Below are 22371 nucleotides of genomic sequence, written 5' to 3' on the forward strand. Positions count from 1 at the left end.
CTACAGTCTATATGCTGCTCTGGGCTGCGGTGACGCTAATCAACCAGGACAGCCTGAGGATGACCTACTTCTGTAGGTGGCTCCTGCAGGCAGGACAGTCACTCTCCAAACCAGCCCGAGCCTCTGTACAGCAGATGTAATGGATGACACTGCAGTTCAGGCTTTCATTTTTTATGATGTCAGTTCTTTGGGTCAGTGGTTCTTAAATGGTTTGAATCATGACCTTTGATGGTTACAGGCTGCACACGAATCATCTAAAGATTGATTTTCTCTCTTAAGGTTGTTTCATTTTTTTCACTATCAGAGGAGGCAGGGCCACTGGGCACTATTTGATATTGTATAAGGAAAAAAAAGTGAGAATAACCCAGAACAAAATAATTTAGACCATATAAAATTTCCATTTCCTGTCCAATTACGCAACATTATCTTGTGATGCTCACGACCCTGAGAACCACTGATTGTACCTCCCTTTTAACCAAAGTGACACAGTCATGAAGAATTATGATTCTTCCATGTGCTGCTTAAATACACATAATTGTATTCTACTTTCTTAAGTTGATGAAGTTCTTGTTGAAACCAATATTCTCACTTCAGGGCGTGGTTTCTGAGCCTAAATACCTGGTTGCACTTTTATTCAAAAACCATACCTGAAAGCTTCTCAATACAACCAGTGTTAACTTTTGACTAATGACCTGACCCATTGATGCAATTAAGAGTTTTCATATTGGCAAGAAATGAATGGAAACCAGTGGCTGACTGGAGCAGCAGGAAAATTAAATCCAAGCTGGTGGAAGCATACTTTGCAAACTGGTTAGTTGTGATTTGAAGTATAAGTGATTTGATAGCTTCCCCTTTAAGGAAGATATCAGAGTGAGTTTGACTCCAACATAAAAATTTGTATCAAATATATTAATTAAAAAAAAATCTTGAATCAGAAACTTTCATAATTTTGTAATACTTTAAAACTTGCCCAACATTCAATCAAAACAATTCCAAAAACAGCGACACTAAAAGGTGTAGGAACCTACCAAGAGATGATCAAACACTTTTATTGTTTTCAGTTTTTCACCGTTTCAATATTTCAGATTGATAATGTTTCATTGTTTCAGCAGCTCACATTCAAATAGACATGAATATTCATGAGATGTCTGGGCCTATGGAAGCTCCTGGAGATGAAAAGAAGTACACATATTCATACCAGGAAATAGGCGATGATGCCTTCAAAATAAAACCTCCCAACGCTAAAGGCAGAGGATTTACAGAAAAACGTATTTGAAAAAGAAATCTCAAATTGAATTTTGAACGTTATACTAACTATACAGTAAAGCTTCTGTAAAATTAATAATAAAATATGAACCCATATAAATTGCTATTATGGATGGGGAAGTATAAGGACTATTCATTAACTAATGAAATATATTTTTATTTTTTGTTTTATGTACGGTTAAATAAAAATGTTTTGGTCAAAAACTGTGGGAAATTAATGTGAGACAAACCAACAAAAAACAACTTCATTAAGGGTGAAAACCGGTGGAACAAACATACAATGACAACAAAAACAACAATATAGAGAAAATTTAATCAAAGGCTAAACACAAAAAATGTCTACAGATGTGTTTTGTGGAGGTCAGTTGTGGTGTGGTCAATAAACTTAAAACATGCACATGAATTACTTTTTTTACCTTTAAAGATCTCACCGGAAGCGTCGCTCCTCGGTGCGTCGAGCTTGTCAGAGCGGCTGGTTCCTCCCAGCAGCCACACCGTTCTGAGGGAAAGCTTTTCTTCTCACAGCAGCAGCGAGGATTTTCTGACTGCACACACCGGGTATTCATCACATTAAAAAACATAGTCACGGCTGGAAGCGGCGGGTAAAGACGGACACTTTCCTCGGTCGTGTATCGCTCCCTATCCCACCTCTCTGACCTGGGCCGTCGTTGCTTTTTTCAATTTTATTTTTTATTTTTGTAGGTTCATTTCCCGTGACAGTATCTCTGTGGCGTACTCAGGTTTCTTTTGCTGACATGGTAGATTATCACGCTGCCAATAACCAATCCTCGGCAGGCGGGGTGCAGACCTACATGGAGCAAGAGAATGACTGGGACCGGGACCTGCTGCTGGACCCGGCCTGGGAGAAACAGCAGAGGAAGGTAAGGCCACCAAAGTCGGGCCCAGCTGGGCCGAGTCGAGCCGGGCTAAGAGGAGGCGGCGGCGGGCAGAAAGAAAATGGCAGGGGAGGGATGGGATGGGGAGTGGAGGTCAGAGACCGAGTATGGGCCTTGGTTTTGCTCTATAAACCCCGCAGCTGCACCCTATGCCCCACTTCATGTCATCCATATTTCCTCCCAGCCTGGCTCTCCTCTTAGCTCGTCCGAAGGCTCTCCTCAATGTCAAGCTGTTTCATTTCACTGATTAAATGCTGATTACCTCCTCTCTAATTCACTGAATGAAAAAGTCTTGGGGTGTGTGTGCAGAGCCAAGCCCGTGTCTAACATTAGCTGCTGCTTTCACTCTGTCAAAGGTATTTTTTCCCGGCACTTTTTTCCCTCCCCGAGCGGAAATAGGGCGCCACATTGTTGCAAAAAATCAAAATTGTCATTGTGCAGATAATATGAAACAGTGCGTCAAACGGTGTTTTGGACGGATTTAGGGCGTTATCAAGCGCCCTGTCCCACTTGTCTGCCTGCTTGACTGGCTGGTTGAAGGCCGATAAGACTGGCGGAGGATAGGCGAGTTACTGCTGCTGCTCACTACTGGAAAGTCTGACCGATACCTTGTGTTCAAGGCCAATATATAGTTACTTTAACTTTAAAGCAGCTGTGGTTCATTATGTCCACATTTAATCATTTGTATCAAACTGAAAGGACTTACTGATTGTTTTCACAAGGTTCAAATCTTGGCAGGTCGAAAAACCAGGAGTTCAAACCCATGATCTGCTGGAGAAATTTTTGGCATGCTTGGCAACTTTTTCAAACCTTAAGTGTATTTGAAGCATTACAGAGAGAGTAAGTGAGGGTACAGCATGTCAACAGATTCATTTGTAAATCAGGGGTTCTGTAACTGTGCTTGTCTGACAGGTCAGTGGAAGAGAAAAGTCATGTAACACCAAAACCAGTGTACAAGTCCGAGATCTTGAAACTAAACAAGACGGCTATCATGAGCAATACTATATCAGCAAACCCATTGTATATGCAGACTACTGTTATATCTGGTGTGACAATCACATATTCTCATATTCTTACCACAGCCCTGGAACATACAAGTTTCTGCAGCCACACTCATTTCACTGCACAGAAGTAAACGCCCACTTGCTGTGCTGCACATTTTAACCAGCTGCAGTAATATTCTGCTTAAATCAGACTTGAACCAGATATCACTACTCTACTTTCCCTCGACCATCTTCATCAACTCTCCATCCATCTTCTCCTCATCCCCTAATCCTTCCTCCTGCTTCAGATGTTTTTTAAGCTGTGACTGATACCAATGTGCATAGAGATACTTCACTACCTGTGCAGTTTTCTCCTAGGATGGCAATGAAAGCTGTCCACTAATATTTACCAGACCAAGGTGACCTTTCTAGCTTTTTACCCAGTGTTCATACTGAACAGTTATACCTGCTACAAGGAATCTCTTAAAATATATAGATCTTATATATTCCAAATTGGAAATGGACTGACACGTAATCCTGATGATGACATTTACATCACACATACCCTCATGACTACACGGCCCTGTTATACAACACTAAACCACTCTAACGTCAGTTTTTTTACCTTCTATTTTCTCAGAAGGGAGTGGAGAGGAAGTATAACGAATAGCAATTCAAAGAGCCATTACTTAACAGTTTGGAATGATGAGGAGGGTGTGTGTGCAGTGATAACCATGCTACGCAACATCTTATTCACTAACTAGTCAGATGACTGACATACTTTCTAGTGGTGTGACAGCATGCCGTGCATTGAATTGTGCATTTTTATTAGGCCACTCAGCATTTTAGCCGTCAACATCAGGCATTCCTGCCGTTGATTACCATCAAACCTGGCAGGTCGACTCTTCCGCTGGTACCTCATGCCAGTTAGTGAACTGTGTGGACGCTCTGCATATTTGTCTAGAAATCACACGGGTCAAAGTTTCCTTAAAGAGAATTCAACCTGCCAATCATTAACAGAGTAGGGCTTGTTGTGCAAACCTGGGGTGAGGTCCATTCCTCTGCATTCCTGAATCTGCACTCATCAGTGGATCCTTATAGGTGTTTGGTTGATTGGGAAGAGTACAAGCTGGGGACATGTCCCACTGCCAAGCTTGAGCTGTGCAGGCCGCAGTGAGACGAGGGAACCAAGGGCAAATTCCTGCGGTGTATTCACGCTCACTGTGCCAGTTATTGCGCAAAAGTGAGCAAATGCCTCCCGCAGGAATATCAAGAGAGAAGTGGATATAATGAGTGTGGGAATGGGTTTGTCCTTGTGGTGTGTGTGAGGGGCAAGTCCGTAAGGTCAAAGACAGGAGCAGTTTGTCAGGGGCAGAGTTTTCCATCACGCTGACTGTTGCACATTTACCATGTTGAGTAATACAAGAGGGGAAAAAGACAGCAACGCTTAGGATTTTTTTGGCATTGTTGTCTTTACTTGGTGTTGACAGTAGAGAGATAAACAGGAAAAACCGAGGGAGGAGGCAGTGAGATGTCATGTGACAAAGGCTTCAGTTAACATTGGAAAAGAGAACACTGCATAGTTCTCATGTTATTTAATGGAGCCACAAGGATCCCCAAAAGTTTGGGGCTTTATCTGCTGCTGTATGGACATGCCCCGTCTCTATCTTTTCAGCAAACGAAAGAGTTTTCAAAGTTAAAAATGACAATGATTAAAAGGGGACATTTGACAGCAGTCAGGTTATTACTTTACTTGCTCCAGAGTGAAACTCTCTTTGTCAGAGTTTGTCCTTGTAGTGTGTTCCAGTTGTCCATTTTGTCCATTGAGCTACATTACTCAACACCCCAGAGTATCTGGACTGAGCCCAGTTGAGTCCAGTTAAGTGCCGTTTGTTACAGGCGAAGCTCCTCCCCTGACAAACATGTTATTAAGTCTTCCTCTGTGCTCAGGGATCCACCACACGTTCCAACATGTCAAAGTACGCGGTGACGCCACCAGAGGTTTTATTGTAACTCTCTGCAGTATGGCAGGCGGTACATGCAAATCCTGCTTCTCAGCGACATGAGGCAGGGAGAAAGTACAGCGAGGTGGGTGGATGAGCTAACAAGGAAAGCAGTAAAGTACACAAGCCAAAGGGCCTGGACTGGAACAGTCAGCATCACTGGTGATTGATTATTCTTATTTGTCGAGGTGATCCATTTCCGCTGTTCCCCTCTGAAGCAGTAGTGTTGGGTTACTTCCCAAAAAAGATAAAACCATTGATAATTGTCATTCATGCAACTAATGCAACAAAATTAATGGCCCAAGATAAGCATACAAATCATAACAGTTTGGGTATTTGGTGTAGCACTGATCGTGGAACATTTCTTCTGTTACAGTGGCAGAATCAGTTGTGGCTCATTTTCCTATACTGACAACCATCTCAGTCTGTTTGCACAGAAGTGATTAAAGCTGAGCGGTGATGCGGACCCACAGCTGAACAGACTATTCACTTAACAACTGTAACTGATGGAAAGATGGGGAGGTAGATGGGATAATTTGTTATAACTTGAGATAATTTTCCTGTTGTTTTGCCTGACCTGTGCAGTCAGTGCAATTTAAGCTTGTGCTTACTTGGATAAAAACACCCAATTGTTTTTATCACACAAGAAATCACTTTTTTCTAGTCTGGTGTTTAGTGTAAATTTGTCCTCTTATGTCTCAAAGTAAGCAGCATGAATTAGTTTGTAGCCAGCCTGTCAGACCCCACCAGTGCCCTGACTTGCAACACACACACACACACACACCAATGTTTTTCCATTGCTGGCAAGGTGGGCAGCTGGACACAATGTTATTTGTTCTTTTGCCGCCCACTTTCACATGCTTTCTGTGTGACTGGCTGGCAGGCGGAGCCAGTTGAGATGGCCCGTGTTGGCTCAGGATGAGCTGTGAGTGACATTTTGTCAGGAAAAATGGACCAAACAATGCGTCCTGCAATCATTGCTACATTGGCTAACATCTGGCTGCATAATAAGCTGCCAGGCAACTTTTTTTCCTCTCCCAGCTTGCTTTCCTGTTCCAAAACAACACTTAAAAGAATGAAGAGAGCTGAAAATGTTTGAGGAAGATTGACTAAATAGCCTGCTTGCTAAACAACAATAGACAATAGGTCTGTTTGTAGAGAATAAAGAAGCAATCGCTTTGACTGGTTGTCTGTCTTTTTGTGTGCATGTGATGGGCTGGTACTGCGCAGCAGGACCAACCTGACTGGGATGTTGCAGATACAAGTGGAAATTACTCTTCTGCTGAATTAAAGCAGTTGTTATTACGGGCTGTTGGGCCTGAGGTTGAACTGAAATATTGTTAGTTCTGTTTTCTCTGCCTCAGGTGACCATGTTGAACAGTGAGTCAGTTTAATCATCATCACACACAGATATGTATGCACTGAGTTGCAGCCTCTGAATGTATGATATTAAGTGGTTGCAAGCTAGACACCTGACATTAGATATTTTTGATGATCGTGGTTATGCAAATGTAATTACAAGAATAAAAATTAAGGAGAAAAGTTGAAAAGTTAATTGAACTTAACACAGTTTTGAGATCCGCTATGATAGTTCAGTTCAGTAAACAATTAGTCAATGCCAATTTATTGTATTTTATTACAGAAAATCATTTACTTTATTTATCAAGCAAAATGCGAAACTTTCATCATTTTTAACTTCCCCAGACTCCAATTCAGTTTGACGATGTGACCCTGTGAAGTGTCTTGAGATCATGTATTTTATGATTTGGCGCTATGCAAATAAAACTGAACTGAATTGAATTGTCAGGAGCTCTGGGAACGTGTGAAGTAATTGTAAAAATAATCAGCACTTTAACTGATAATGAAATTAATCATTAGTTACCCTAATCAATGATCAAAGAGCCTTTTCAGAGGCTCTTTCGGCTTGACTGGATTAAATTCAAGGTGAAACTTCCTCTTCCTTTCTGTTTACTTCACACAGAAGAGAATTCAGAGAAGTGCACTTTTTGCACTTTTAGTTCTAACAGTAGATGTCTATACATATTTTGGGATGTGAGATAATGGAAGTTTAGCCTTCGGTCATTCCCTCACTGCCAGCTGATTCCAGGTCAGCTGTGGGAAAGCCCTCCACCTCAGCTGACCGTGATCCAGAATCAGCTTGTGGACCTAAACAACGAACCAGTCAATCAGACAGCCAGTGAGAGGACAGAGCAGAGAGGAATGTAACCCCGCGCAGCCTCCCCTCTGTCTTTCTCTCTGTTCTGCCTTTGGTGGTGGCGAGAGAGCGTGCAGCGGGAGACATTCCTTTGGTGGCCAATGATGGGAGGGGACTTTTTTACTAAAGGGGGGTGGGGTGTCCTGTTTTTTGCCCCACAAGGGGAAAAAAAGAGTTGGGGGGGGGGGGTTTGCAGGATTGCAGATGTGGTCTGTGCGGTGAAGACGAGAGGGAGAATCCTCCTCGGGGGCAGAGGGTGCTCACTGGGGGGGTGGGGCATGAGTTTCCAGCTGGTTATGATGTAGCGGAAGTTATGGCGCCAATAGTTGCTCCAAATATTTGTGTGCGGAAAAGTTTTCAGACTTCACCACCCTGTGATTAATTGCACCTTTGAATAGTTTACTTGCTTTCGGCATGGCAGGCAAGTTCAAAGTGCAGGCCAGAGTTGGCCAGCACACCGAGCAGCAAACCTGAACACACGATCCAATCAGATGAGAGATTGTAGCTATCCAATGCTGGTATTGACATTGGTCGACTGGAGGCCTGTGTGTCGAGGTGGTGAGGTCTAATGTGTTTCTCTTTCAAAGAGATTTCTTCACGGTCTGTTTCTCTCCCACTCTCTTTGTGTGTGAGGAAAGCGTAGCACTTTGGGGCAGAGAGGAGGACTCGGTGCGTCCGAATGTCATAGAAGCCATGAATCCCTGGATTCAGTGCATGGCTGACATAACCTTAGCTCTCTCATTAACTACGGCTGTTCACAAGCTTTCTTCTTGGCTATTGTGCATAGTTATGAGGATTAGTAAATGGCATTTCCCACTGATGAATTGAAATTGGCAACAACAGGGACTAAGAATTTCCTTTTGGTCGTCTGCCAATATTCATGTTGATAGTTTTAGCTTGAATCTTAGACACCCCCTGGCTCCAACCCCACCCGTCCTCCGTTCACATGTCCTCAAATGTATCCTTGACAAAGGTATTTACGGGACTATACTGACTTTTTTCTGGAATAAGAGCTTTGCCATTTTCCGTTGTGCGCGCCTTGTATTTCTGTTGACCTCAGTCAAAGTACACTGCTAGATTTGCATCATCTCTCACATTTAATTGTGAGGGCACAGAGCTGCTGCTTGTGCTGAGACAATTGGTAATTAGTCAATAGATATGAAACTGATCATTACTTGCAACTTCTGAGCAAAAATGCAAAAATCTGCTGTTTTCAGCTTCTGAGATGTGAAGATTTGTTGCATTTCTGTACAAACTGTTGCAAACTGAAATCTTTGAGTTCGATTGTTGATTGGAAGACGTCACCCTGGGCACAGGGGACTTGTAATGGGCATGTTTACATGTTTAGATCAAACAGTTAGTGGAAGAAGTAGTCTATAATGAATAATCCTTTGTTGCAGCCCTCAGACTTGGCCGTCTTCTCATTGTACAAATAACTCTAGAAAGTTAAATGCAACATGTTTTTTGTTCATTCCTGTCTGTTTTCCTACTGGGCTGTTGTGAATCTGTGACTGCGCTGATTGTCTCATGCTTCTGTGTGACAATACGTGTGTTCTAATGCAGACTCTGTGTTTACAAGAAGTTGGAGGGGGTGGTGTTTGTAGGAAAGCAGCAGAAGAAAGGGATGTGTGTTTAGGTGTTGCTGTGTGTGTGTGTTGCTGTGTGTGTGTGTTTTTAAATGCCTGTGTTTATGTGTGTAAAGGGTGGGGGCATCATTATCCTATGGGTCTTGGGTGGGGGGGGGGGGGGGGGGGGGTTGACTGCAGTTTGAAAGTGAGGTTTCCCCCCTCTAGTTTTCCAGCAGTCACATAGCTGTGGGTCTGTCTGCCTGAGGCTGCTGGTAAACACAGTGCAGTTAAACAAACGCAGGGTCGTCTCATGTCCTCACCTACTGCACCAGTTTGTGATTGCATGAATGAATGAATGAGTGTGTGTGTATTAAATTATGAATATTTCTCTTAAGCTTATCATGCATCATCTATGGTCCATTTAACATACAAGGAAATAAGACACAATTATGCTAAAAAGTAAAGAACAATAAGGAAAATAAAGAACGTTGCTATGTATTGACTTCTTCAGCTTCCAGATCTGAAGACTCTGCAGGGCGTGTTTCAGAGAATATTTGTTTGAGGCAGTGATGTAGTGAGTCCTTTGCCTGAAGATATGAAACAGAGAAATATCACAGTCATTAAAAAAAAGATACCGGTGTAAAATTTTGCCAGTGTTGTGCATTCTCAGCTATGTGACACTGTTATCTACTGTATCTTTGAATATCTCTTTTTTTTTTTTTTTTTTTTTTTGCCCTTGCATCTCTCCTGTCTCCATGGCTGCACAATGCAGATAGCGTTCATGTATCTGTGAGGCTGCTGCCTCTCTATTCTGAACCATGGCGCTCTGCAGGGCTCTGTATTTTTGGAAACACCACTTCAGAGCTCTGCTTTCATCCTGCACCTGAGAGAGCGAGAGTGTTCAAATTCAATACAAATTTTATCAGAAAAACAGAAGAACAAGATGTAAAACCTATTTCTTCCTATGGCTATTTCAAACTGTCCTCAAGCGTTATGAGGGCGGTTAATGTTGCTTGTCTCATGCGTTGGAGACTATAGATAGATGTGCATTTCTTACACTGTAAGCACACTTTTCCAACATCTTATAAAAAACATTTTTGAGTTCTATATGATTGTTGAGTGCATGTACGTGTGCTGTTTAGGTGTTGCTTAGCTGGTGTGTGTTATTTCATCATTGCAAGGAATTGCAGAACTCAACATACTTTTCATCTCTGTAGCCCACATCATTTAATTCAGCAGACTGTACATTGCAAGAACTCTGATTGTGAAAAGTAATATTCTTTTTTGGAAAAAAAAAGCAGCACTGCCACAGCTTGTCTGCCTTGTGAGTTGAATGCACTGCACGAAGGACAGGAGTCACACAACATTGCTTTCATTGATTTGAAAATGCAATGTAGGTCAAGCTGAAATGAGCGAATAATTCAACAACCATGTGGTAATAATGGCAGAGAATTCACAACCCAGCTCGGCTACAGACAGAGAGTTGCACCCGTTTGGAAATACTTTGGATTTTGGTCAATACACACCTAACCGTGGAACCTCAAGATTAAGCTGTATTTTTAAGAAGGAATGATTGGACATCATTTTTGGCCAACTTTGTGACCCTTGCACCTATTTGGAGCTAATGTTTAATCTTGTTTAATGCTCCCTCTCGTTTCAAACATTAGAGGGTAATTTCACAGACTTTACATATAAAGGTCTGTATGGCTCTGGAGAAGCTTTGTCTAGTCTGTCGAAAAGATGCTATAAGCTTCATGGGAAATGTAGGATCCAGTGATTTTTGGAGCTTGACCCATACCATGGATTAAGGCTATGACCACATTAGCAAGGTTTAATTTTAAAACACAATACTTTTGTAAAGTTAAACCCGGTGTTCACACTACTCCAGTGTTCCCCTATAAAGGAGACTATTGGTAAAGCTGGTGGCCCCGTTTTTAGTTTGAAAATTCCGGGGTTGCGTTGTAGTCTGGATGGACAGATAATGATGTAGGCCCCCATTAGTCCTGACTACCAGTGGTGAATGCAGCATGGATAACAAAGTACCATTTTACTGACCTTGTTGTTTTTTCTAGCAGCTGTTGTGCAGTTCATTTCTGCATTTTAACGCTACAGTTGTATTTGCTGTTCCTCCTTCCTAGTATTTTCTGCAACTAACCAACTGCAGACTAGACAATCTGCTTCCTATTTACCCTGGAACGCGCATCCCCAGTGGATGTGAATGGTCATATACGTCATATGATGTTGGAGTTTATGGCATTTTCAGATACAAGTATGGACAGAGATTATTTCTGATATGGAGCTAAAACGGTTGTCTGGAAGGAGCCTAAAAGTGAGGATAGTTTTGCTTCTGCTGCTTCAATTTTGACCATTCTTTTTTAAATCTGTCTTTGAAATCCTAACTTAATGTGTGCATTGCTGACTGGAGCACTCTTTTAACCCCCTGCATCCCCAATAATCAGCTCAACTCTCACCAAGTTCACTTACCTATGACTCTAATAGTACTTAAAGTTTTAAGGTACCAATTTGTCATGTCGGCACTAGTAGCCTGTGTGTGTAGACGGAGTATTGTTCACACTGTCCGAGGATGTCCTCGGTCTTATCGTCCCCTGCCAGTGTAACAACATCTGTCAGACCAACCACCACCACCACTGCCACCACTCACACAGAGATTATATCCCAGCTCAGAGGACCGGATTAAATTTTACACGTATCTGAGATGGGCAGAATGGTAGAGAATTATACATAAAGGCACGTAAGATATGTATGGATGTGGCTTCTGCTTTATATTACAGTTTTGGTGGCCAATTAAGATTTTTCACAATAAGTGTTATATATTCATACAAATAGAAACTGTGATCTCCCATAAGAAATGTCTGGGAGATAAGTTTAAAGATCTTGTTTTGTATCACCTTCTTGTTTTAATGATCTGTTTAACAACAGCAAATACATTTTAATTCCTCAAAAACAGAAAAGGAAATAACACCTCAGTACAGACACTTCAGTGATTCAGCCTCCTGGTCTTAAAATAGAAGACATGTAGAAAACTGTAGTTCAGTTTGTTGAAAAGCTTTAACCAGTAAAGAGCTGATTAGATCAAAATGATGCAGAGCTAATTTTATTCTCCTGGCTGTGACTTCAGTGCGTCCTCAGGTAGGCCAGGATCCATTCTTCTAATAATATTGTTCTGTAGTGTAAACCTTGATGGATATCTGTATGCATGGCCACACCTAGACTGGTTCCTCTTCCTCTAGGGAAGGTGTGTGAATGAGAGAGGGCACAACAAGGCCATGGTAGTCTGGTAAGAAAGGGTGAGCTGGGGTGGTAAGGCCTCCTGCTACATCTGGGACATGCTTAGATACATATACACACACACAGAGCAAACATCTGGAGGAGATGTTTGGCTGGATCAAGGGTTTAGCACCATGTATGGCACTCCTCTGCCTCAGTCTGATAGTCACACAGATGTGGTCACAGAGCAGACCTCTGGGCTGTGAAACAATTTATCCAGCATTAAACGGATAGCCTGTTAATCTACTGTTCTGTCACTGCAAGATTTTTTCCACCCTCCTCCAGTCACCTGGAAGTAAATCAGTCACAAATTCAAATTCTGAGGTTTGTAAAGGCTCAGCTGGATGATGTCTGTCTCATACAGGCCCCTGGGACATTACACGATAACATGTTTAAGAACCAGCACATTGTTTTAAAAGGTTTTTCAGTTTTTTGGTTATAATCTGGCTGTCTGGACACACTGTGTTACTTATGCACAACCTCTGTTTTGGTACTAAATGTGTTTGTAGAGTATCAAATCTGACAAGTACCAAAAGCTGGCACCAAACTGATTAATAATCTTCAGATCCTGGTTTAGATCAGATTTAACCATCATCTCACATGCCTGTCTTCATCTAATTGGCTAACTGTGGTTGTTAATCATTCCTTCCTTTTTTTTTTATTATAACTGTTTTGGAGAGGGTGGGCAGGATGTTCAGAAGTTTGTAGCTGCTTCACATTAAAAGCCCTATAATATTTGACTGTTGGAGAGCTTTAATTGAGAAGCAGTGACCTCAGAGTTTGGTGTTCCTTCATTTACACAAGAAGAGTTTATTACTGTTCCAAACAGAACATGTCACATGTCTGTGTTATTCCTGACTATCACATGTTGGTTTACAGTTCTGTTTCTGACATTTTTGGATCTTCTTTTCATCTGTGACATGGTCAAACGTATTGACCATTTTATTCCAAAGCGTTTGCTCTTTTGTATTGAAGTTTAACATGATAATCTACAGCATTGAAAATGAAGTGAACTCTACTCTGACAGGGAGACACCCGATGAGGCTGCTGGGACCTGGTGGCAGCTCTTAGTGTTTGTTGTGGTCTCAAGACAAAACCTCCATCTATCACAGCGGCTTTTAAAACGTTGTAACACAGGTGAAGATGGGGCAAACAGACCATGATTCAAACGAACAAAGTGTGTGTGTTTGTTTCCTCTGAGGCTGTCTCTGATTTCCTCAGCGAGCTCCTGTTGTATTATTTAACAGCTTTGAAACTAGGGCACTGGGCAAAGAGGTGAAGAGGAGAAGCCTACAGGGACACGCATACATGCAAACGCCAGACACAATGAGTAGTGTACATACGGTTATTTAAACCCACATACACACTAGAATTGCTTTTGTATGAGATATACAGACAACACAGTGAATCTGAAAACATGTAGATGAAGAATACAGTGGTGATGCTAATGCTAACAAATCACTTCTTCCGTTCAGCCAGAACAAGCAGAAACAGATCACAGTGCATCACTTCTTGAATGCAACAGGATTTTCCTGCCAAAGGAAGATCTGCTATCTGAAACGGCACAAATAAAACACAGATAAACACTGACAAATGTTAACCCACAAAACATTAATGTGTAAATGAACCAGATAATCGCAACCGAAAATCAAGAAGTAAAAATTGGAGAATGTTCTTTCCGGGTTTGAACACTAAAATCATAACCGTGTCGGTGGGTGTCAATGGAGCCTGTGTTGGTTTCGGTGCACATAACAGCAGCATTAAATATTTACTGATTGTGCCTGGCCTTCAGGTTCCTCTGCTGCTCTCATTTATAGCAAGGACGCTCTGCTCACCAGATAATCCCACGCAACACTCTTCCTCTCCCTCTCTCACTCTCCACATTTATTCCTTCCTTTGCATTTCTCTTGTCTTTGCCAGAGTCGTTAAAGCAACAGGCTCAGACAAAAGAGGATAACTAGAGTGTGTGTGTGTGTTGCTATTTTTAGGACTTGGCCCGTTTGCTTTTGACCATCGGTGCTGCAATGCCAAATTGTTTTTCTGTGTCTGTGTGATTTAGCAGTTCAGCTCTGGGGCTTCTGTCTGTATTGTGGGATGTATTTCTGGTCAGGGATCTCCAGGACCAGCCCGGGGCCTATTTCCTGACTTCAATGTGTTTTTTTTTTTTTCATATATCAGAAGGGGGCCCTTTGAGACTACAAGCCTAGAGCTTTTACGGAGAGACAGAGATGGACAATACAAAACAGTCTTGTTTTTCTGCTTTTAGAGTGTTAAAAGACGCAGAAGGACTTTGGAATAATATTAAATCAGTGTTTCAGCTCATACACGATCATTCGCAAATATCGTAAGGTTTGAAATTGTGTATTTATATATTTGAATATGTTGATCTATCTTGATTATGCTGCCAAAGGCAGACAAGCATGTTATTTTGGGGAGATTATGCAGCCTGCAAGTGTAAGACTATTTATTTATTTAAGATCACATGCAGGCGAGCAGAGAAATGCAGAGAGTCTGAGACAGATGGTTGATAAACACTTACTGCAGGTTCACTGCCAGTTTATGCAGCTGAAAAGACAGATGATCCAAACATGCTGCTTCTGCTGCTGGCCTCGGGGTTTGAAATGAAAATGGAAAGCAGGACGATTCTTTTCCTCTTCCTAAGCCTGTTTCTGTTGTTACTCTAGTTTCACCTAGTGACAGCAGAGAGTTGAACATCTTCTCAGGAGTTGGTAAAATTGATTTTCAATGTTGTTTATGGAGACAGTATTAATGGGAGAATGATTGTTTGATATAAAACATGCTGTTGCCTCAGACACCCAACCCACAGAAAAGCAATACTGACTTTTGAGCTGAAGACACTCTGATTTTTGATAAATAGCTCAATAGTGAAAAATAAATCTCACCTTAGAGACAAAGGAAAAAAGAAGATGAGTGAGACTTATGTGTTGAGATGGTGTTGAAAAGAGACTGCAGCATTGTGTCCACCCCCCTGGGAGTTGTAGTAGTAGAGGAAAGAGGAAGGAAGGAAGGCTCTGAGGTTTCTGTGGTTTTCTATCCCTTCCCTGTTTCAAATATAAAGTCACCACACACGCAAACAGTCAAGCATGCCCTCTGAGTAAGGCCAGAGTAAGGCCACTGTGTGTTTGTGTGTCACTGCCTCCTTTAAGGACCAGATGAGTAGCCAGGGAGTGCCTGCAGATCAGCCCTACCGTATATTATATGAAACTACAGATCATGGAATAATTTGTCTCCAGTTTTGTCTAAGATGTCACATTAAAACTCCACATTCTTTATGCAGATGTCCAGGTATTACATAAAGGAAATTCCAATGGAAAACCTGGGAAAAAAATAATTTGAATATTGTGAAAAAGTAGTTATTTTGTGCTGAGGTGGAGAAATTAGTGCACTGAAAAGGAAGCTTAAACCACCTTTTGTAGATCATGTTTTTATTCTTGCAGTCTTTTGAAGTGGCGCTGTATTTAAAAGTCAGAGTTGACATTTCAGCCAAACCAGCAGCTGTAGCAGAAAGTCATCTTGTTGCTTGCTCTGCTGCTGGTCTTAATGTGGGTCAGGGAAGTCCTCTGCCCTCTCCGCCATCGGCCACGAGCCTACTATCCTGTCTCATCCAATCAAAGCTGGCCTGCAGGGGATTATTTAGCTACCGTTCTCTCAGTTGACAAAGGCTCCTCTGTTGGCCCTTGTCTGACTCACACTACTGCATGCGGAGTTAACACAGACCCTGGTACCCTGGGCAACGCAGTTTTGTCTTCGGCATGTGTGAATAAGCTCAGCACTCTGGTTTTGACACCACTGCTCTGGAGACATGACAGCTCGATGCTGCAGCGTGAGAATGGCGCTGCAGTGTTTCCTGCTGAGTTTGCCGCTGCAGTACACAGAGTACAGTTTCTGTGCTAACACATTCTCTTATTACCTTCCTGAGATTGATCCGTTATTTTTGCTTTCACTGTGACATCCGTGCACATACTATTAGCTGCGGTGGTGCAGGTTTCCAGCCGTGCTTTGTTATAATAAAGTACTTTGCATTGTTTGAAAGAAGTCTTTTACTTTGTCACATCATATCCAGGAAGTAGTGAAATCAGTTTTAGAGAAGGATGAGGATGGAGAGACAGAGAGAGAGAGAGAGACAGAGAGACAGAGACAGAGAGATGATGGTCAACGGTAATTCTCTAATGGATGAGAGGTTGAAGAATTAACAAAATGTTGTTAACAAGTGTGGAGTTCATGCTGCGTACCCGAGGTGCTGAGATGGATATCAAATAAGATGCTGTAGTTGTAGGTAGCTTAACAGCCCTGAAGTGTAGGTTATTGTACTAATATGGTTACTGTGGTATCCTGCAGTCACCAAACTCTGTATAAGGATTTCCGCAATGAAACTTAAAAAAGCACCAATTACCGATAAACACCTGCAACTGAAAGTCTTTTTTGAATGCAGAGACGTTAGAACCACACGATTTAAGATGTGATATACTAGTTGAACTTTAATAGTTGGGCAGCCAAATGTTGATTTCACCCACTGACTTAATTCTTAGAAGAGAAATGTCAGTGAAGTGAAAGAAACTAGTTGACGGCTGCGGAGCTTTGACACAACCAAGGTGTGAACGTGCAAGAGGAAGTTCAGCATTTTTTTTATCCTTCCTCCTCTTATTTTTTTTCCCAACACCTTTGACATGCATGGCCACACTTATAGCCACCAAAGCTCTCACCTAGAACGATCATACTCATTCAGTATGATATCAATATATGTTGTACCCCTGTCACCTTGCCATATAGTAGTTATTGATGATGTCAGCTACACTGGAGGTTTTATACATGCTGCAGCTGGTTTTCTTCACCTAGGTTTATGCTGGTGGTCCAGTTGTCCATTTATTTGTACACAGATGGACAGAAAGTGGTTGAGAGGATCAGACTGTCACTGATTCACTGTCTACACATCCTGGAAGGCTCCATATACAGCAGTAGAGGGGGGTTGCTACAATATTAAAGTCATTTTAAAGGGATTATATCGATCTGGAACTGTGATCCCCCCACAGACCCGACCAGCACAGTGGTAGCTGCCATGACTGAGCCCTGCACCCGGAGGGGCCTGGTGGGGGGTTGTGTGTGTTTTAAGAGCTCTGTCTGAGTCTGCACGAGTCTATCTGGGGCACGAGGATCACTGCAGTAAATCAACTTAAGGTTTTAGGTTAGTGTGGGAGGAGTGTGTTGATGTAGAAGTGTGTTTTTGCCTGCGTTAGCCAGTGTGTGGATTCATGCTGATTACCATGTATCATCAACTAGCTCAAAAACGACAAAGAAGTAAATCCTACTCCTACAAGTGAAACAATAAGAGGTCGTTTACAACCTAAATCTAGACTCATCAGTTCTCAGACAAAACAAGCTTTCTGGAGGTGTCGTCTCAGGCTTTGGAAAACACGATCTGACATTTTATAGACTAAACAAATTAGTTAATCACCAAAATAATTGTAGATGTAATGCCGCGCAAACACACCAGTTTCATTCAGTCGACGACACGGGAATCCCCGACCGCTACTCTTAGCTTTCCTGTCTGTCTGATGTGACACTCTCGGTGGCTGATTAATGTCCATTTGCATGCTGGTTTTGCCTTGGCATCCGTTTGACTGTGTATGTGTGAGACAGGCGTAGGGCCAGTGAGTCACGAAGCCATAAAGGGCAGGGTGAGCTCTGGAATGTGTGACAGAGCTAGACCAAGGGGGGTGGTTCTGGCTAGACGTGTGTGTGTGTGTGTGTGTGTGTGTGTGTTGTATGGGTCATCAACAAGCGGAAATTCAGAGGAACAAACAATGTGCCGCTCCTTGTACTGGGTCTGGGTCTCAGCTCCTTTACGAGGTCTCCTCCCTCCCTCCTGCCTCTCCTAATGACTCGCAGCACCAGGAAGTCCTTGAAAAGTCTGAAAACACTTTGCATGATCTAGATAGAAGACCTTATCTCATATTAAGATTGGATTTTTACCCGCCAAAATGGAGTGTATTACTTGTCCACTTTTTATCAAATGAATTTTTTCCTGCTTTTGTTATAGCAGCCTCTAAGTCTAACATTCCCTAATATCTGCAGTAGTAACTATCAAAATATCTTCCATATAATATTTGGAGATTGTATGTCTTCAACCTGCATCTCAATATCTTGTATACATGGCTGTGTGAATGGTACAGCCTGCATCCTGTCTGGTTAAATCAGACTGATAATCAGACCAAATTGTCAACATTGGAGATGGTCACAGTGTTTTAACCACACAAGGGCTTCATGTCTGTTCATCATTTCTAGATCAGCAATTTACATTGACTGTGTTCAGTCAGAAATCTGCAGGTTTGTCTATCTATGTTTCTTCTTTGTGAGTTTTAAATTCAGCCCCATTAAGCACAAAAAGTCCAATATCTGACTTCCTGAAAACTCCTAAACTTCCTAAAACTGAGTGACATGCACAAAGGGCATTCAAATTCACCAAAAGGGAGTCAAGGCCATCTAAGGACATGCATACACTCCCTGAACTACACATACTTATTGACACACAGTGTTTGACCTGAGTCTCCTACACAGTGGCAGGAAGTTAGGAAGTGCTCTTGAAGAGCAGCAGCTGTCTTTTGAGTCACTTACTTTGTTTTTGTAAATTTATTTTATCTCTTCACTTCATCTGACCCGCTGTGTCACTTTCTGTGTCCTGGTGGATATATGGCCATCTTTGTGCTGGTCCATGCCTTATCTGTTTTTCTCTGTCCTGTTTGTTCCTGCTGCTTTGTAGGAAGCATGGGGGGGGGGTGTTTATGTGTGTCATGTTTCACATTCCTGCACTTTAGGACACGCACACACATGCACACACACACACAACATGGACATGGATGCAACCAGGTAACTTTAAAGTGTAACACTGAACAGTGTGTAACACTGAAAAACGTGTAGCGCTGAAAGTGTGTGTTTCTGTACATTTATCTCCTTTAAGTTCTTCATGCATGTCCATTTTTAGTGTGTGTGTATATGTGTCAGCGGGGGTTGCACCTTGCTGCCCTCTTACATCACCATTGTCGCTGTGACAGGCAGCTAAAATGTGTTGCCTTATAAGGTAAAAGCGTGCAAGGCGGATGGAAAGGAGGAGGGGCAGGAAGAGCCTGTTACCGTGACAATGCTGTCTGCTGCCGGGCAACTGGGCCAGCCTGAAACTCCCGTTTGGCCACATTTTTACACAGACACACACATCTCTGTGTTCCCATTTATCTTCCTTCCTTCATCTTATTCATCTGTCGAGCACCACATGATTCAGTCATTTAATATTTGCCTTTGATGTTATGGGAAGTATTTTAGTGTTTCTTCTTTTGGTCTCGTTGTCTGTCTCTCTCTCTCTAAGGTGTGTGCATACATGTTGGCTATCATCATAGGTTTCGTATGAGATCAGCAGCACACGAGCAACGACGATGGGAATGCTAAGAATGAAGATTTATAGCTGGTGAAATGCCATGCTTCTCATACCACACACACAGATTATACTTATAACTAGGAAGTGTAGACAAACCATGCAGTGTTTCATTCTCCACTTTTCCTTTTCCTTTCTTTACTCCCCCCTCTTTCTTCCTGTCCTACAGTTCCTTCCTGTTTGCCCAAAGTGTCATTGCAGCCGCAACACAAGGACGGTCGACCTGCCATGACCTTGGCTTCATAACTTAATTGTCACATGTGTGCGTGATTGTAGCTGACAGAGAAGAAGTGATTGCCCCCCCCGCCCCCCCCTTAATGATTAAAATAACCCAGTGCTGAGTAACTCTTGTCTTGGTCGCTGAGTTTAGCACTTACTAATTCTATCTATAGTGGCGGTTACTCACATTCACACGCTAGAGCCAGAAAAATGGCTCGCTGTGCCCGTAAATCAGTTACAACATTAAAGAGTATTTAATAGTCTTAAATTTATTAGGTAATGTTTTTGGAATAGAATACTTAATGGCCTTGCAAGTACCCCATTAGATGAATACAGCACTTCTCCCACTTGTTCTATATCAATTACTTCTGTTTTCTGACCAATAACTTCCTCTAACAGGCTTCAGCTGGTTTCAGATCATTTTTTTTTATCAGTCATTGTTACAATTAGACTCTGTGAGCTAAATGGTGTGAAGAAGCCGTCCTCTGAAAAGAAGTTAAGCAGCATTGGTGCCATTAACAAGTCTGTAGCCATTTGTTGTATAATAGTTACACACACACATACATATATATACATATATATGAAAGTACCAACAGTACGTTTGTCAGGCCAGAACTCAATGACATCCATATTGGTCAGACAGCTGAAGTGCAGTGTGTTAGTTGTTTAAATGGTGCTGAATGCTGTTGCAGAGATGCCGCTGCCTACAACTTATATTTTCCATATGTAATGGACAAACTTGTTTTGTACAGACCCCAGCAAAAATCACATCATCATTTTTATATTTTTTTCACTGATAATGAAATGCAAAAATGACCATTTCCATTTAATTTCAAACACATCCATTTCAAAAATGGTGTCTCATCACAATCTCAGTATCTTGATTGTTTATTTTCTCCTATCGTTCAGCCCCAGTAACAGGCATATCAGCAGCGTGTTTAGCCCGAATGAATTCCCATAATCATTTTGTTTGATCTTACACTGATGCTCTTACCCAGCCTAACTTGATGTGGATTCACAGGCTCAGTTTCTAGCTTCAGAACATGTGGATGTTTGCACATTTAAACCTGTAAAATTTTAGTTACACTGCAGCGTCTCAAGGCGAGCCCGCAGCGTATGACCTGTCCCTGGCACGTCACACACGGAGGGCAGATGCCATGTCTGAAAAAAGTTGTCAGCCTAAAAAAAAAACACAATATTGTATATAGTCTTAAGTAGTTGGGTAAAAATAAATATTATTTTTTAAAGATGAAGCCACTAGAAGGACAGTCGAGGTTTTCCAGAGCTCTGTTTCTGTAGCCAATTTTTTTCTGTTGTATTTACCAGTTTTTAACATTATTTTATTTTTTACCAGCATTTACATTCCATCTCAAACATCTCAAAATGCCATTTCATGCATTGCAGCTTTGTTCTGTGGATGTCATTTTGTAGCTTAAATCTAGTTCATTGTCATATTTTGTTCTGTTTGGCTTGTGTTGGAAATGAATTGTGAAAATACCAACGCCAGAGCTGCCGTCAGAGTCAGTCTGGCATGAAGACAACAGTATGCTTTCTAACAAAGCCAGGTTTGGTGGAGTGGTTCCATTTCCTCCTGCCTGTACTGATCAACAACAGAACTGCAGAACCGTCCTGCAGCTCTGGAAAGATTCAGCCAGGGGTTTTAATGAAAGGCTGACACAAACAGCTGATGCTTTGCCCTGCCAACTGCTGGCAGGCCTGCCAAACTCCTGATTGGGACAGTGTAAAAAAAAAAAAGAAAAAAGACACACACACAGAGAAGTGGGTGTGTATTTTTAATCATAATAATAATGACCTCAGCAGGCTGGTGAAAGAAGGGGAACACCGCTCCGGCTACTGGTGGTTCCGGCGGCCCAGACCAGCTCCTGCAGGATCAACTAGATATGAAAAAACAATAACTCGAAGGAGCCACATTTACATCACAACAAGGCCAGAGTTAAGTCTGTCAAGGTTAAAGGAGACATTTGTGTTAAACAGTCATACTCTGTTTCTCCTTCTCTCTGTTGACTTGTGATAATTCAGCTTGATTTGCAGCCAAGGCGAGGCCTGAACAGTGTGAAGTTAAGGTGCGAAACGTCGTTGTTATGATCTCAATGTCCTCACTGCAAAGAGTTGACTCACTTATCCAGAACTGATTACATTAAATATGGTTCAGTAAGTAAATTATGTTCCTAAATGACCATCAATAAAATCAGTAGTAAACACAAAGGCCAGCTCTAATGCCTAATACTCATAACCCCTGTATAAGAAGGGATACAGTTGTGATGTCAAGTTAGATTCACTTGGACATGAACTTGGACTGTTTTTCTGTCCACTTGGATCCTTATCTGGATAACAAAGTGCACGCTGCCACAGAGCCAGGGTACGAAACAGACCTTGTTGATGGCGTAGTGTTTGTTTAAAAATCTGTTGAAACCATTTTAATTTTTCCTCAGCACTGAGTTTTGCTTTCATTCAGGAATTCAGAGCAG

General features: G+C 41.9%; 1 protein-coding gene across 5 annotated transcripts in view; it reads left to right on the top strand.

Annotated features, from left to right (window-relative positions):
- The first annotated feature begins 1801 nt into the window (after window positions 1-1801).
- Window positions 1802-22371, top strand: part of actn4 (actinin, alpha 4) — a 60802-nt gene continuing 40232 nt past the window's right edge. For 3 of the 5 annotated variants that reach the window (XM_056375131.1, XM_056375128.1, XM_056375129.1), the window contains exon 1: window positions 1802-2147. In XM_056375131.1, the coding sequence (XP_056231106.1) occupies window positions 2022-2147 (126 nt within the window). In that variant the 5' untranslated portion in view covers window positions 1802-2021. The remainder of the gene's footprint in view (window positions 2148-22371) is intronic. The other 2 variants (XM_056375127.1, XM_056375126.1) reach the window with 2 other exon arrangements.

Source organism: Seriola aureovittata, chromosome 4 (assembly GCF_021018895.1).
Source record: "Seriola aureovittata isolate HTS-2021-v1 ecotype China chromosome 4, ASM2101889v1, whole genome shotgun sequence".
In the NCBI taxonomy this organism is placed as follows: Eukaryota; Metazoa; Chordata; class Actinopteri; order Carangiformes; family Carangidae; genus Seriola; species Seriola aureovittata.